The following is a 16205-nucleotide window of genomic DNA, read 5'->3' as shown; positions in this document are numbered from 1 at the left end:
TATGCTATATTTATTAATAGTTTATATCGCTACGCTAGGGATGTCGCTCAATCAATCGCTGGATTCACACTCCCTCTCGCTCCCTCGCATTCGCCCTAATGTCATCTTGCATACATGCACACTTTTCGTTAGAAGAAAACACACACGCACTCACGCACTCCTCGCCTGATTACTAAAACTAAAACTAATGAGCTTCTTGCATGAATAATTTAATACTATTTTATAGGGATCGATGAGCTGAATTGAATAAGGCATTAAAAAAATTTACAATTCTATTAAAAAAAAAAAGAAAAAAACAAGATCTTCATATCTCCTCTACGCGCCAATCTAAGAAAAATTTAATTACACCTATCCCCCGATTTACACGGAAGATCGGTTTTTTCAGAATATGTACCGTGTAAATCGAAATCATGGCTTTTTGTATGAAAAACCGTGTAAATCGAGAAAAAACTGCCAATAATTTAGTCGGTTATTTTATTAAATTCATTTATTGCAATGTAAAATAAAAGGAAAATACAAATGAAAAACAAAAAGTATCAGAAAGATCCGCGTTAGCGCCAAACTTTATGTTGTAATATGAATGCTTTTTATGTACAAAAAGAAGGAATTTTCTTTTTTAGGTTTAATGCCAGTGTTAATAAACGAACGGTACTAAAAAATGACTACAAATATGTGCGCAGCATAAATTTTTGTTTTCAACAGTTAATTTTTGAAAACCGTGTAAAACATGTACCGTGTAAATCGGGGGATAGGTGTACATCCAATTATGTCCCTATTGACGCCATTCAAATGTTGTCTGAAATATTTTTCGGTATAATAGACAGTTTCGAAGATATTCCAGGTTCTAGTCTTAAGTAACATCCTGTATATCCAAAACTCCGAAGTAGAACGTACACTTGTGTAGTTTGGCCACGCGGTTTTCTACCTGTTCATCAAATTTTCTAATACGTATTATAGACTAACTTATAATAAAAAATTTGTTATTTTAGTCATTTGAAAAATGTTGTCTCAGAAGTGCTTTTGAATGAATAAACAAAGTATATGTATGCAAGAGTTACTTGATAATAATTGTCTATACTAGCGTAGTTCGTTTAAACTTTTAGTATTCGTTAGTACTGAAAGTATAATTGATTAATAGCATGATCAGTATAAAATCATTTAACTCAACAATTCATCAGAACAATTATTTAATAAATACATATGTAATATTTGATATACCTTTCAAATATAAAATTTAGTTTATCCTAGAAATGATAGAAATAATCAACTTTTAGTCAACGATTAGACATTTCGTGCATACATTTGATATTCCCAAAATTTTAAACAATTTAGCCTCTATCTTATCACATTATTTTCATGTATTGAGTTAATAAATGTATACTAATGAATAAACGTTATTTAGCACATTTGAGTTTTTATTATATAATAATATATTCGAGGAAATAACATATTTAATGGAAATTTTCTGCTTAAATAATACTGTTAATTTTATAATATAAATTGTTATAAAGCACGTTCTGTTACCTCTTATGGGAGAGTAAAATAATGCGCCGTTAAAAAATACAATTCGTTATGCTGTTGCTAAGGTTACAGTTGAAAAATGGACAAATTAATGAAAATACCTTACGATAAATACAAAGCAAATGTACAACCGAAAGTTCAAGCAAAGATTTAATCACTTTACAGATTCGAATTTGTCCACGATTAAAGCTAATTGTAAACCTAATTTCAAAATTTGACAGAACATCAATATTTAGGAAATGAAAAATAATAAAATGTTTGCTAAAAAGCTCTGCATTATTCTATACATTGGACGGATACCTGATAAGCTACATTTTCCATATTTTTTTCCCCTAAAAATCCTAAAGTTTTGTTATAACTAATACGAAATTTAAGAATCTAACAAAGAAGAAATTTAGACGGAGATAGTGTGTTAAGACGCAAGAGAATGTTTATCTACAGTAACGTGCAAATATTAAACGCACGTCGATTATTCGATTGTTTAAGGAATTTGACATATGGTAGCGTGAAAGCCTTAGCGAGAACGCGACGAGCCGCAATTTTTATAATTGCAAACTAAGTCGAGATAAGAATTCTTTATTACATAACCACGTCACACATGTTAAATCTATATACATACATTGTACAAAAATAAGAGTTTTTCTGTTTTTTACGAAAATATCGTACATCGTTGGATGCACGATCGGATTAAGTAAAGCTTTCAGTACGGTTACGCAATTATTGCAATACACGTGTGTCGACCGTTCTAATTAGTACACAACTAACGAGGTATCTCTAACTATAATACAATTAACGAGCTTCTCCCGAACATGTAAAATCGCTCTAATACAGCGCAATATTGCGGTAACAAAACTTGAAACTGCTTTGTCTTTTCAAAACGGCAGCTTAAAATTAACTAGTAGACGGTTATTTGAAGGAACTAGCAAAAAAAGAAGACGGTAAAATTTATTTGCTAAATACATACTAATCGTGTCTGAACATTTATTCGCAATGGTGTTTAAATCGGATGATCGTTAATTCAGAATAAAAATGCTCGCGTTAGAGTTTTGCCGCGTTAAAGGACGCTGTGTTTCGACGGAAGGAAACAATAGCCAACAATGGCCAGCGCGGTGACGAAAAGCGGTTGCATAACCGATACACTCGTCGCGGAATTGCAGAGGTCTGTGCTACAAATATGGCAGGACTCGATTACGCTCCGACCTGACATCGCCGTGGCGCTGCACGGACCATCCACGATGTCTGCTTCGTCCACGTTTGGAGTAGAACATTGACGAATTACTACTCGTTCGCCGTTGTCTGAAAGAAACGTTGCACCTATCAATTCGCAGCCCAATTATTTCGTTTATTTCAAATAGAGTGGAGTCTCGGTTATTCGGGTCCAGTTTAACCGAGGTTTCGTATTACTCTAGGTGATTTGATAATAATATTAAAAAATTGCATTTTTTTTTTTAGGATCGACGGGTGTGTAGGTTTTGGTTTTAATGATAGGAGGATAGTGCGTGATCTGGGTTACTTAGTACCCACACAGTAAGTTCCTTTTGTCTTTATCATTTTACTGGCTCACGAGGTGTACAGTTTGATTATTGCTTAATGACTGTCTGCTTCACTGACTCTGACTCTCCAAGTCACCTCGCGAGCTTCTTTCTCACCCTCTTCTTTTTCCTGATTGGTTACCCGCAACTTGTTGGTTGTGACCAATCAGGAATTTTGTCTTTAACCCGCCGCTAGTCCTTTACGCCCTTGGCGCGCTTTTTCCAGGACCGCGGCGAATTATGGTGGGGGCGTATTGTCCGCTGTAGCGCATTTGGTACTTGAGGCCTGGGCCTCTGGGCCCGTACGCGGACCTTTCGGCAACCCTTGGTTTATGACCTGGCAAATTGCTATTGAGACCGTTGATGAAAGTTTCTACGAAAACATGCATTGTTAGATTTACTAAACGTTAAACAGACTAAAACGGTTTTCTCAAAAATAGCTTTTCTAGCGTGCCCGTCATAAACCGTGTTGGTCGTCCGCGCGGCAATTGCTTGCTTCTGTACTACAGCTGGTCGCCACAAGTGTTTATAAATCGTGCAATAAAATCATAAAAAACATTTTGATAATGTAATATTGTACATATATTTAAGTTTAATTATTTAATTGATAAATAGTCGATTAAACTTAAATATATAGTACATACAATTTTGTTGTATGTCGACCCTCCACCCTCGACCCTTCCATATTATTCGAGGTAGGCTCGAAAGAACAGAACCGAATGATCTACGGGACAAATAATGAAGATTTAGTGGAAACGCTACTGACAAGTATTATCCACTCGCGCAACATAATGCATGTATAAAATTTGTTTAAAAAAAAATTTGATTTGAAAGTTAAACCGATTAACGTGAATGACAATGTTTGATATTGTGAAACTACTTAAGCAAAAGTTTTACCGTTATAAATTCAATGGTAAATTGTTTCTAATATTTACGTGATTTTTGTTCCATACGATACAAGCATATGCAAATCTTTAATCAATATATATATTCAACGCTTATTTATTGTCACCTTGTACATCCTGAGTCTATAATGCCAACAGAAATACACTGTCGGAAAATAGATGGAGTGTAAACAAATGGAAATAAATCCTACTAAATGACAATTAAGATTTTGAGTGCCGAAAATATCTATGCAAAAACTTCATGCAGTAGAATTTTGCAATACCCGCCTTTCTAGCCTTGAGAAAAATAATTCTTTAATTTTCGAACTGATAATTTTTATAAATCTGGAAAAATTGGTGGATCGTTTAGAAAAGTACGTAGAATCATGTGAAAATTATTTCGGCTAAATATATTACACAGTTTTTTAAAGAAATTGCGTTCGATTACAGGTTGGTTTAACTAATATTTGCACAAGATAGAACTAATTACCAATTCAATTACGCACGAAACTTTTAAATTAACCCTTCGGTGTACTTTGTGTCTCAACATTTTGATTATATCATTGTGCTAGAAATGAGATTATCCTAAAAATTGATACACACTACCGGCCAAAAGTTTGGAATCACTGTGCATTGCAAGTTACACAAAAATTGCCAGAAAAAAGTCAGCAGCTTTAAGAATTTCAGCTTTAAGAATCGATATGAGATAAATTGCTATTTATCTCGACAATATCAATATCAAGTCTGTGAAAAATTAGTAGCAGATTCAGTACTGATGAAAGGTGATTCCAAACTTTTGGCCGGTAGTGTATTTATAAAATTTAGATTTCGTTAATGACATAATCGAAATTAAATAAGAATATTGTATCTAGAACACACATTTTATATTCTTTTATCGTATTTAAAGTACAGTAGACCGTGCAATAAGTGATACCTATGGTGCATGTATTTATCTTATAATACGAATTCACGAAATGGTACTAGTACGTGATGAATACGTGGCATTAAAACAAATTATGGCCAATTTTGCGAAATTTCTATGCTACATAACAGAACACGTATGGAACAGGCATAGTATGTGTACTCAGAATTTCCGGTTCACATGTACAACCAAGTAAGTATGTCGCGTGCGGTTTTTTCCTTTTGCGTTTGTTTTGGAATGGAGTATTGTTTGAGCGATCTAGCGCAACAGGTTGCGCAATGTCCGTGATTCAAAATGTACTGAGAATTTCCGGAAGTAGTTACAGTTAACCAAGATTGGAATCGAAAACTCTTTCGTTTCGTTTGCAATAAAAGGTAAATATAACTGAGCAAGAGAACAGTTTCGGACAACATTAAAAGTCAAATAATTGTTAAATTCTTAAAAAAAAAAAAATTAAACAAAATATCATCTAAATAAATGTAATTAGTTAACGTTTACATTTATGGATATTATTTTTAAATAATTCAGTGTTGCTGATAACATTACAGGAACACTTTTAGTATTTTTAAACGTATTTTATTTTTCGAATAACGAGAACCACTTGTACGGAAAATATTGTTGCGCAGTGACAAAGCTGAGTGATAAAGCACGGATATTTACGTCGAAATATGATCATTTACAGAATTATGCAAACTCTGGCGATTTTTCTGTTATCGCATGTACACTTGGCTGCCATTAATCTTGAGATTCCAGTCATATTAATGCGATTAACCTCAATATTCATGAATCTACGTGTGATTTTTCTTCAACACGGGTGTGGTTTCGACCTTGATAACACAATTATCGCAATTATAACGAAGGAGCACGTGTCGTGACTCACGGGTGCAACACGGCATGTCCACGCAAATCAATTCGAAGACTATGGTCACCCGGTTACGCTGTTCCTCTAATTCCACGAGACGTTTAAGTGTACGTCATCGCATGTGAGAACATCACTTCTAATTGAGTAATATATCGTTACATTTATAGCTGACTAAGAAACCTCAAGGCATGATCATCCTAGTAAAGTAGATTTATTACGATATTATTGGAGGTTTATGTATATCCGATTTCAACGGAAATACCTTTAAGCAATGGCTACACTTCTTCCAAGAGATTAAAATACCTTTTGTATGAAATTTATGACACAACTGTGTACAAAACTCCCTAAATAATGCAAGTTAGCTGTGAAAATCTTATTAAATCTAACACGAATTGTAGAAAAATATATTTATAACGGTATAAATTCTATTCTGGCGGTGTTGAGCTTTTAATACAAATAATATTATCATTTATATCGCAATAGACTTGCTTACTTTTATTTGACACATTTATTAAATATTTGCATGTAATTGCACACTTATAAAATGTAAAAGTAAATTCTCGATATAATTGACACGATATAATTTGAACAATACTTACTTATTAACACGTTCACTGTCTGGCGTGACATGTTGTTCAAATTATGTCGTGTTTGATGTAGTTTTCATCAGAAAAATCTCATCAATATGTTAAGAAAAATTTCGGGATAAAAAAACGTAAAATTAAAAAAGTTGGTATTTAAATCGCTTGGTTGCCTCGACTCACGTTTCATCCTTATCTTTTACTCGCTGTCCTTGTCTACGTTCGGCAAACTACAAAGGCGGACGCGAGGCGCGAAAACGTAGTCCCTGACTCTACAAGTGTCAGGTTTAGGTTCCTTGCGGACTGACACTTGTGGAGAATTTACTGTACTTATCTTTGCTCCCTTAAATATGCAAAAATATGTATCATAATGGATTTCAATTTTGTACAAAAATTCAAGATCTCGCTTAGACAGATGAATTTATACAGCAAAATGTTATTATCTAAATAATATAGAACAAAATAATGTGAAAGGAGCTACGAGGAAACGTACATCTTACTTTGACATCAGCTATAGTAAAATAAATGAAAACAAATTTGCCTGATTAACCAGAGCATTAAATAAGCCTCATATAATTTAATATAATTAATTCGTTAATATTTATAAAATAAAAACTAATTTGTCCGATAATACGCTGATGATACCCTTGTGATTCATTGATTAACTGTTAATAAAAATAAATGATCTTCTAAATTATTTACCTCTTTTCACAATTTTCCGGCATATATGTTTCGACGTTTCGTAAGAACCAGCTTCGCAAAGTTTTGTGTGGAAGGTAACTTGGTGTTGCGTGATATTCAGTGGATCACCGCACAGAGTGTTCGTGTTGGAAGCACAATCCCAACATTGTAGAGCTGAACCTATCACATTATGAAATATGTATTAATGAATGCGTTAAATACAGCAAATTCTATCATTTTCGCAGCATATTTCGTAATGTTAAATTTGTCCATAAAGAGCTAATTTAATGTTATCTATGAGATATTAAATTAAACGTACGAGTTCAAAACATTTTAACATTTTTTCTTTATCGCTTGCTGTAGTAATGACGAAACATTTAAATGAATTACTTTTATAATGTTACGGAGTGTTTTAACAATTTCTCGTTTCTCATTCCGTTGCAACACATGATGAAGTGCATAAAAATGGCCGAATTCTAGAGCTTCTATTGTATCTATAATCTATATTACACTGTGAAATATAGCAAATAAAGTATTCTTAACAATAGATAGGCTAGTGCATCCTACGAGGCCATAGCAATGAGCCAGTTCATACCAGGAAAACAAGAACAATTATAGCAAGCATAAGTAACAGAAACGAGAAAACAGGAATAACTGTTTCAGAACAAGTTTCACGAATAAATTACATAATTACACAGTAATGACTTTTCATGCATGTTTTAATTACCAACGATTGCGTAATTAATTATCGTTATTGTTTAAAAACAAACGTATAATTTCCACCTCTGAATTATTTGATTTTTTAAATATGCGATCAAATTCCTTTCTAACATTTAATTTTTTCCTGCGATAAAAATGTAACATATTTGTCTTCTATTCTCGAAATATTCTGCTACAGTACAACGGTTTAAATTTATTGCTTAATTACAGTTTTTTACTTTTTCCCCAATTCCTCTCAGGAAACTCAACCTTCACGTCCTATTCATAAATTCTTTACGTCGAGACTCTTCTTACACCGGTGTGCATCGTCACCGAGAAAACAGTGCGGTAAACACATCAACGTTCTACACATTACTTTAGGAAAGATTTTCTGAACTTCTACGCGTCGATCTACTCACCTGTTTGGGCAAACGCAACCAGACCGAAAACGACCAAGATCCATGCTAATCCAGACATGTTGAACGGTCACTTTACAATCTCAATACTTTTCGATTGGATGAAATGAGAAAGTTCGTTAGTCGGAACAGATCACAAGTGGTACGTGCGTTTAATACGTGAAGAGTGATACCATGTGGATCCAGAAATAGACAGAGAGAAACTGACAGCTTTGTGCAACGTGTCCGCTACGTTACTGAGGAGACAACACCCCCTTTTTGCCGACAGCATACACACAGAGCCTCCTTCTCCCTTGCTCCCTCCCTTCTTCCAGTTTCGCCGCTCTTCTCGAGGGAACCGGTTACCATGGACCAGCCCAATAATGTATCGTACGTAATAACTCTGTTACTCCTCCGTGAACAATGCAACTGCAAGGAAGTAGGAGTCAGAAGCAAACAACCGAAGAAGCCTTTTAACAGAACACAACAGGCGAAACAGTAATTACAGCTCAATAAAGACAGAGGGAGAGAGAACAGCATTGCTCGAAGCACTCATTCAACTCATTAGGATAATTACGAACCCGCTGAATGTTCTCCGGGGTCTTTCGGTGGTTTATGCTGGAAACTGGATTACCTATTTGTTTAAAATTCGTAGATTTTTGTGAAATTTTCATTGGGCAAATTGAATCGAAGGGAACCGAAAATCGGCGTTAACTTTTGTCGCGATTATTGATTGTTATTCCACTTTTTCTGCCTCTATTGACTTAGAGAAGTAGTGGACTTGAACGGGATGGAAATAATTGTTTCAATATCGTTTAAACGATCGCGTTAACCCTGTGTAACCTGAGTTTTCTTCGTTCATGAAAAGAAAAGTTACGAGGCCAATTACGGTTTTACATTTTCATGGTAGGTGCAAGAACTAACAATTATTATAAAGAAACCGGCTAGTTTCTTTAACGTATAGCAGTTGCATTGTTCATGAAGGGGATAATAATGTAATAATAAATATAGATAAAACGAGATATAGATACATGATACGTAACCTCCAAGTCACATGGCGTTATAGAGACTTTTGGGTATAATTAAAATTTGATTTAAAAAGAATAAAAACCTCAATCATCGAAATAATTTCCATCATTGTCGACGATCCTTCGCCATTTTTTCTGGCAGCTTGCGAATAACATCGCGATAGAAACTCGGTGGCTTTGAATGAATTATGTGAACACAGTCGGAAAGAATTCATTTCTGCACCAAACAAAAAGATAATTGAATCAGCGACCATTAGTAATGTACTATGCGTATTTCTTATAAAATTCTCAAATTCCACTCTATTTTTATGTTTTTTACACGATGCAGTATTTTTCGAGAGTTAAATCTGTAATCCGTCGTTAACCATCGCGAGCAACTAAATGCAAGGAAGAATAACGCACGGCACGTTAAACTAAACTTTCAAACATATTTGGAAATTATAATCGCGCTGTAACAATCTGAAAAATTCAGCGCTTACTTCGTTTTAACCGGAAATCTGCATGTCAGCGATAAATTCAGCCATTTTCAGAATAACGTGACTGTACTTCATCGCGCTCTTATAAACATTCGAATTGGTTACAGATAACTAAAGATAGGATTGCAAAGTGAGCTTGCCGACTCGTTAAGAAAGGCTTGTCAGAGGTCAGGAGACCATTTAACCCCGCAAGACATTACCGAATTGACTCGAGCATTTGACCCCTTCTCTTTGGCTATATGCGTGTATACGTAAATATATGTGCATCCGTATCCATACATACACAGTTTGATAGGTATTAGTTAGAACTTACCACTATTGATACAAAGGTTGCATCGAGCAGACCGTGTCTCCCTGTTCATTCATAAAGCCATTTAATTTCTGACTTGAAAGTCAACAGCCTTTTCCGGCCAATCGACGTCATCGTCTTCCCTTTTACGAACCAAACGTGTGTACGATGCGAAAACTAAGAAAGGTCCTTGTGAAACGAGGAGATTCAAATATGCTTTTGACATTAAACACCTCGCAATATTTGTTACAACCTTTATAAATTTATTCTATATTAGCATTAATAAATGCTTCGAATAAACTGTGATAAGGTAATTCATAATTAATTACATGTTTTCTTTGGTTTACGCAATGTCCCTCTCTTCTTATATCACGCTACTTTATTGCATCGTTATCAATAAACATTACTTATCCTTATTATTACATAGCTCGTGAGTGTAACGTTAAAACTTATTCTAAACAGCTTTCCTCTCATTCATGTTCCCCTCTGTGGTGTATTTTAAAGCACATGCACGTTTCTTTTACTAAAATTGTAATTCGTTAATTACACTTTATGAAATTTCTAACAAAGTCACACTCCGGCCGTACGTTTTTCAATTTAAGTTCAATTTAGGTAATTCCAATGAAGGTAATTAACGGAGTGACCAATATCTCACAGATAATAGAAGTTAATATCTACGTAAAATACACGGTGAATCTTACTGCGAATGCGTACATCGGTATACTAACCAAAATTAAAAGGAAGCCTAAAATTTTCAACGTGGGCGCATAAGTAGACGTTTGACCATTGCATGCGTAGTGTTTGCAAAAGGAACACGTGATGCTGGACCCTGGAAAATATTCCTTGGGTTGGCAGTATCCATCGATTTTGCGTGACGGCACGCAACCTCGTACCGTCACCAGCACGTCCCCATCTGCATCATTAAGGAAATAGTTGTTTCATAGCCTCACCAGTTTCAAGGTAACGTTATAATTACAAAAACCCAAGCCTATGAGTGTAATTAAAATTAATGAAATGTAAGTTATCTCGGGAGAAAAACAAAGAATTTAAACGTTGATCTGTAATTATCTAACTGTAAGTCAAATTTTTTTTTTCAGTATTAATATTTCATGATATTTACACGTTTATATGTCAAACGTGCTTTTTCAACGAAGTGAACCAAAATATAGCGCGTACATACACTACCGGCCAAAAATTTGGAATCACCTGCCAATTTACATCAATACTGAATCCGCTACTAATTCTTTATTGATTTGAAATTGATGTTGTGGAGATCAATGGCACTTTACCTCATTTCAATTGATTTGAATGATAAAAAATTCGTTGAAAAATTATTATAAATGCTAACTATTTTTTTGAGAATTTTGCTGCAACTTGCAATGCACAGTGATTCCAAACATTTAGCCGGTAGTGTACATCTACTAGTTAGGAACGAATGTAATTTTAATGAAACTTGCAAAAAATTAACATGTCGCTGCTTGACATTGGTAGTGACATAACTCGAAAAATGTAAATTTTACGGGAAAACCAGTTTGAAATTTGCATTGGACTAATAGTTGAATACTGACCGTATAATCTGATCTACTCTCTGGTGTGAAACTAACGAAGTTAGAAATGTACCGTTTCGGATGATAAAAATACCGTATCTATGGAATCTATCTGGGCAAAAAGATCAAAATTGACATGTTCTGAGTTATGCCACTATCAATGCCAAATAGTGATGTATACTTTGGAACAGTATCGTGCCATTAGTCGGATGAATGATTTGGGCGTTCTTTTTGTACGACGCGACGGTTCTGACTCCACTAGTGCCACTCACTTCCTTCCTTTCATTATCAGCCGGATGATTGCCATAAGCGCAGATAAATTACTTAATTAATTTAATAGTTTCAAGTAGGTACAGAACACTTTAATACGATGCGTATTTACAGATGTATATTATTGAATAATAAATATTTAAGCCAATAAACGTGATATTTGTTAACATGTTAAAATCAAAGTACTTATTTTCTGTTAATTGTCTAATTGACCGCTAAACGAAACCAGCAAACGATAATTGTATAAAAAAGAAAGCTTAAGCCGCGTCCATGCAACACGTTATGCAGCAAAATTATAAAACTTGTTAGAGAAAGAGCCAAAGTGACTAACTCCATAAAATAAAATTTATTAAATTTGTTTTACTTATAAAAAAATTAAGCACCAAGCATATGCTTTGACAAAAAGTGGAGTTAATCATTTTCACTTCTGAGTGGCTCATGTAACATTATGTTAAATATCAGTTTCGTGTTATATAGCAAGTTATATCGCTGGTTGGCATAACTCAAGAAATGTCAATTTTCATTTTTTTTGCACAAATAGATTCCACAGATACAGTATTTTTATCACCTAAAACGGTACATTCCTAACTTCGTTAATATCATGCCACAGAGTAGATCATATTGTACGATTAGTATTCAACTATCAGTCAAATGCAAGTTTTAAACTGCTTTTGCTGCAAAATTTACATTTTTTGAGTTATGTCAATATCAACAAGCAACGATATGTTATCCGCCAAGTGTTGATAACGATTAAAGAAAGTTACAAAACATTGCTATACGAGATGTTGCCAGTTGGTCCAAGCCAATCAGATGCGGTTATAAAACATTTACCATTTATCGTTTGACGCCATTATTAATAATGAGATGCAAAATGTTACACAACCTCGTTACAGTCTTGTTACTACCATACCAAAAGGTATAATCTTATAACAAGTTGTAAAAGCATGTTGTACAATAAGGTTATAAAACAAATTGTTTTGTAACACTGTTTTGTTATACAGGGTGTACCACCTAACTTTATCACATGAAATGTTTACGTTGTAATTAAAATTTCGTAAAAATGTTTCCTACAAAAGATGTATAGTTTTATGGATGTCAGTGTATAATAACGATAGTTTTATTTCCTTGCAAATGGTTAACGAGATGAAAAGGTCAATTCTTTTTTTTTAGTGAAATGCTGTATTTTATTTATTTGTATATGATAGCCATTTTGAAGACCATTTCCATGACCTATAACACTGTAACACTATTTAAGTCCTTCAAGGTCAGCAAAGGTCATATAGACGACATAAGAAGTTAAGTATTGTAAATTAAAGTGATTTCCTTCGGAATAATCATCTGAAAAAATAACTCGCCACCATTTATACTACTGGAAGCATTTCGAGAATTGCATTCACAAGCAAATAAGCCTTTGAATTTTTTTTTATATCTTTAATACTTCAAAAAAATTGCTATTTCAACCAACTCTTTAGATTTTTAAATAATAAAAAGTCACAGTAAAGGCCAAGCCAGATGAGGAAGAGCTTGTTGACTAACAAAGGGGATGATTTTATTCTTCGCCAAGAACTGAGACTAAACTTCAGTGAGTACTTATGTACCATCTTAGAAATCACTGAGACAAAAAGCACCCAATTACAAAAATTACTGTAAATCTCGTAAGAAATGACTTTTCGATACAAACCAACACCAGTCAACTCGCAACTGATAACTACATAAATCATATCACATCGGCAGTCTTTTCCTCGACTTACTAGTTATTAAACTGTATGCTCGATTCGAATATTTTTTATTAACCCATGATATAAGAAAATGTTAGGTCACCCCATAAGTTCGTGTTGAGGGCGAAAAATATTTGAATAAAAATTCAAGGAAATTCTATACAGATGACATAAACAGTCTTACCAAAAGAAATAGGAAAAAATTGTGGAACGAGAAGGCACCTACGTTTTCTTTTTTATCAAATTTAAAGGTTTCTTGGAAATATTGATCTAAATTATAAAAATCTCTTATATTATAATGATAAACTCTCGCGAATTATTGAAACACAAAAGTGACAATTTTGAAGCAAGGTCAAATAGAACATACGTTTTTATGAACTTATTTCATTGTTTTTGTGTCCCCTGTCCACTCCTGAAGTGAGTCCTACATATTATGAAACACCCTATATATCGTTATAATTTTAAGGGAAAATCACTGTTGAAGAATTAAATGCGTATATCGATAATGTATAAGTATACCCTATGATGGTATGCAATCGACACTCGTTAGATGGCATCGATACGCATGACGTCACACTGCGTTGTATTATCGTTTTTTTTGTCGATACAATGCAAGTGTCCATCGCGTGTGCGTGGTTTCAGTTATTCATATTAACAATAAACATATTTATTAAAGCTGACAGGTTATGGGCGCGGGTATGACGTGCCATTGCGCAAGCAAAAGTGTTGTACAAAAAAAGAAAAATATTGTCGGTACATGTGGTCGCAGAAATATTGAAAGACTGAACGAAGACAATTACGAATTGTAGAAAGTGCAAATGAAGTATTCTTGTGTACAACGGTCTGTGGTAATGCGTTGACTGTAACGAATCAGTACCGAATGAAAATGTACAAGAATGAATAAAAAAAGATTCGACAGCGTATGCTTTGCTAAATCTAAGTGTCACGCATGGCCAGCTCAATCGCGTCAAAAAAGGCAAAACGTTAAAGGAAGCGTGAAATGTACTCAAAGAGGTTTTTGAATTGCGTGGACTAGTAAGGAAAGCAGCATAATATGAGCAATTGCTGAGGATGGAAGAGACAAAACATATCGATGACGCAATATGTAAGTGAGATCGCCACTAAAGCCGAGCAACTTAAAGAAGCAGGAATAAAACTTCCAGACGATTTTCTGTCCATAATGTTGCTATCTTCTTTACCGACCGAATATGAAAACTTTAGCGTATTAATTGTAAGTCGGGAGACGATGCGACACCGCAACGTTGCCGTTGCTTGAATGACAGAGACAGAATTATCGCAACGAAAAACTTAACGAATGTGGAAATAAAAGTGATGCGTTGTTAACAAAAGGGAAATGTTAATCGTGAGAAACAGGTGAAAGCGAACTCAGAAGACAACAATGCAGGATGAAACCTGCATAAATTCTCAAGTAAATGTTTCAATTGTGGAAAAATTGGACGTATGAGACAAAGACGAAATTTTTCGAGAAAGTTGTGCTTGACGAAGAACCGCCGAAAGAAATCTTTCCAATACCAAATCCTGTTCGCGAAATATTTGAAGAAAACGAGCATGAAAGATCTGAAGATTTCGGAAAAAAAGATCCACATCTAAACAGAGTTGAAGAAAGAAGTCTAGAACCATGTCGAGGCTGAGGTCGTCCAAAATTACTAACAAGAACTGGTCCAATAGGAAGACCGAGAAAAATTGATCACGTTGGAAATGTTGAATTATCAGACTCCATGTCGGTTTGTAAAATTATAAATTGAAAAGATAAAGAGGTATGACTAACCACAATTATGAAGAATATAAAACTCTGAAAGAAAACAGGACCTGGATTCTCGTGCCAAGACCAAATAACAAGGAAGTTTTAACAAATAGATAAGTGTTCAAAACTAAAGTGAATCAAGATGGAAAAATAGAAAAACACAAGGCAAGATTAATTGCTCGAGAGCATACTCAACAGTATGACATTGATTACGTCGCATAAGATACGACGCAAGTCGCACGCTACTCCTTCCTGCAGTAAACGAAGAAATGCATATACAGGGTGTCCCATAACTCTGGGACCACCCGGAAATGAGGGGTTGCTGGAGTGACCCTGAACAATTTTTTCCTTATCCAAAATGTAGTTTGAAGCTTCGTTTTCGAGTTATTAACGAAAAACACTGGCTAATCACAGCGTCCGTAGAGCCAGCGCTCAGGGACGGGCTACCGTACGGCCCGACCGTAACATCAGCTGTTTCGGATTACCTGAAAAGGTCGGGATTGACACACTGACCCAGTGTCAACGACCCACTTCCGTCGAAGCAGGTTCATTCGTGGATGAATGGGTAAGTTTTTTCTTAAATAATAAAACACTTTATTCTTTTCAGATAACGAATAAAAGTATCGAACACAGTTATTAAACGACTTATTTGTTATTCATGAAAAAAAAAAAATACGTTTTGTAGATCAATGTCAATTATACACGTGCTGAAAATTTCATCGAAATCGGTGGATTGAGAAACAAGCGACAGGCATGGAAAGATGTAAGAATCTGCAGATTTATTAGTTTTACGCGGAAAGTCGTGATACTGCGATTTTCACAATCTTTAACCGTTTGTAGCTCACAGCAACGTTAACTGATTTCGATGAAATTTTCATCATCTGTATAATTCACATAGATCTACAAAACGTGTTCTTTTAAATTTTCCTTACGAGCTCAGATAAAAAAGTTATAAAAACGACCTTCCCTATTTTCTTCGCGATTCCGACTAATTGCAGTTTTTTCAAAAATTTATACAAACGTCGGAATGACGGC

The 16205-nt window shown here is 34.6% G+C and overlaps 2 protein-coding genes across 2 annotated transcripts in view; both read right to left on the bottom strand.

The window, feature by feature from the left end:
• Positions 1-1516: 1516 nt before the first annotated feature.
• Positions 1517-8314, bottom strand: LOC108572138. Its single transcript, XM_017934332.1, has 3 exons — positions 8102-8314; positions 7005-7163; positions 1517-2817 (listed from the first exon to the last, which is right to left on the bottom strand). The coding sequence occupies exons 1-3, from the start codon at positions 8157-8159 to the stop codon at positions 2576-2578; spliced, it is 459 nt and encodes a 152-aa protein (XP_017789821.1). The 5' UTR covers positions 8160-8314; the 3' UTR covers positions 1517-2575.
• A 1984-nt stretch (positions 8315-10298) lies between these two features.
• LOC108572145 overlaps positions 10299-16205 on the bottom strand; it is a 15562-nt gene continuing 9655 nt past the window's right edge. The window contains exon 3 of the mRNA XM_017934338.1: positions 10299-10783. Within this exon, the coding sequence (XP_017789827.1) occupies positions 10545-10783 (239 nt within the window). The 3' untranslated portion in view covers positions 10299-10544. The remainder of the gene's footprint in view (positions 10784-16205) is intronic.

This window comes from Habropoda laboriosa, unplaced genomic scaffold (genome assembly GCF_001263275.1).
Source record: "Habropoda laboriosa isolate 0110345459 unplaced genomic scaffold, ASM126327v1 scaffold136, whole genome shotgun sequence".
NCBI classification, from domain to species: Eukaryota; Metazoa; Arthropoda; class Insecta; order Hymenoptera; family Apidae; genus Habropoda; species Habropoda laboriosa.
This window is presented reverse-complemented; position numbering and strand designations above follow the sequence as displayed.

Excerpts from the sequence above, each read along its gene's own strand:
- LOC108572138 (XM_017934332.1), bottom strand. The coding sequence starts at position 8,159 with ATGTCTGGATTAGCATGGATCTTGGTCGTTTTCGGTCTGGTTGCGTTT. Across the intron at positions 7,164-8,101 it reads GGTTGCGTTTGCCCAAACAG|GTTCAGCTCTACAATGTTGG; the intron begins GTGAGTAGATCG and ends ATAATGTGATAG. Across the intron at positions 2,818-7,004 it reads CCGGAAAATTGTGAAAAGAG|ACAACGGCGAACGAGTAGTA; the intron begins GTAAATAATTTA and ends CGTTTCTTTCAG.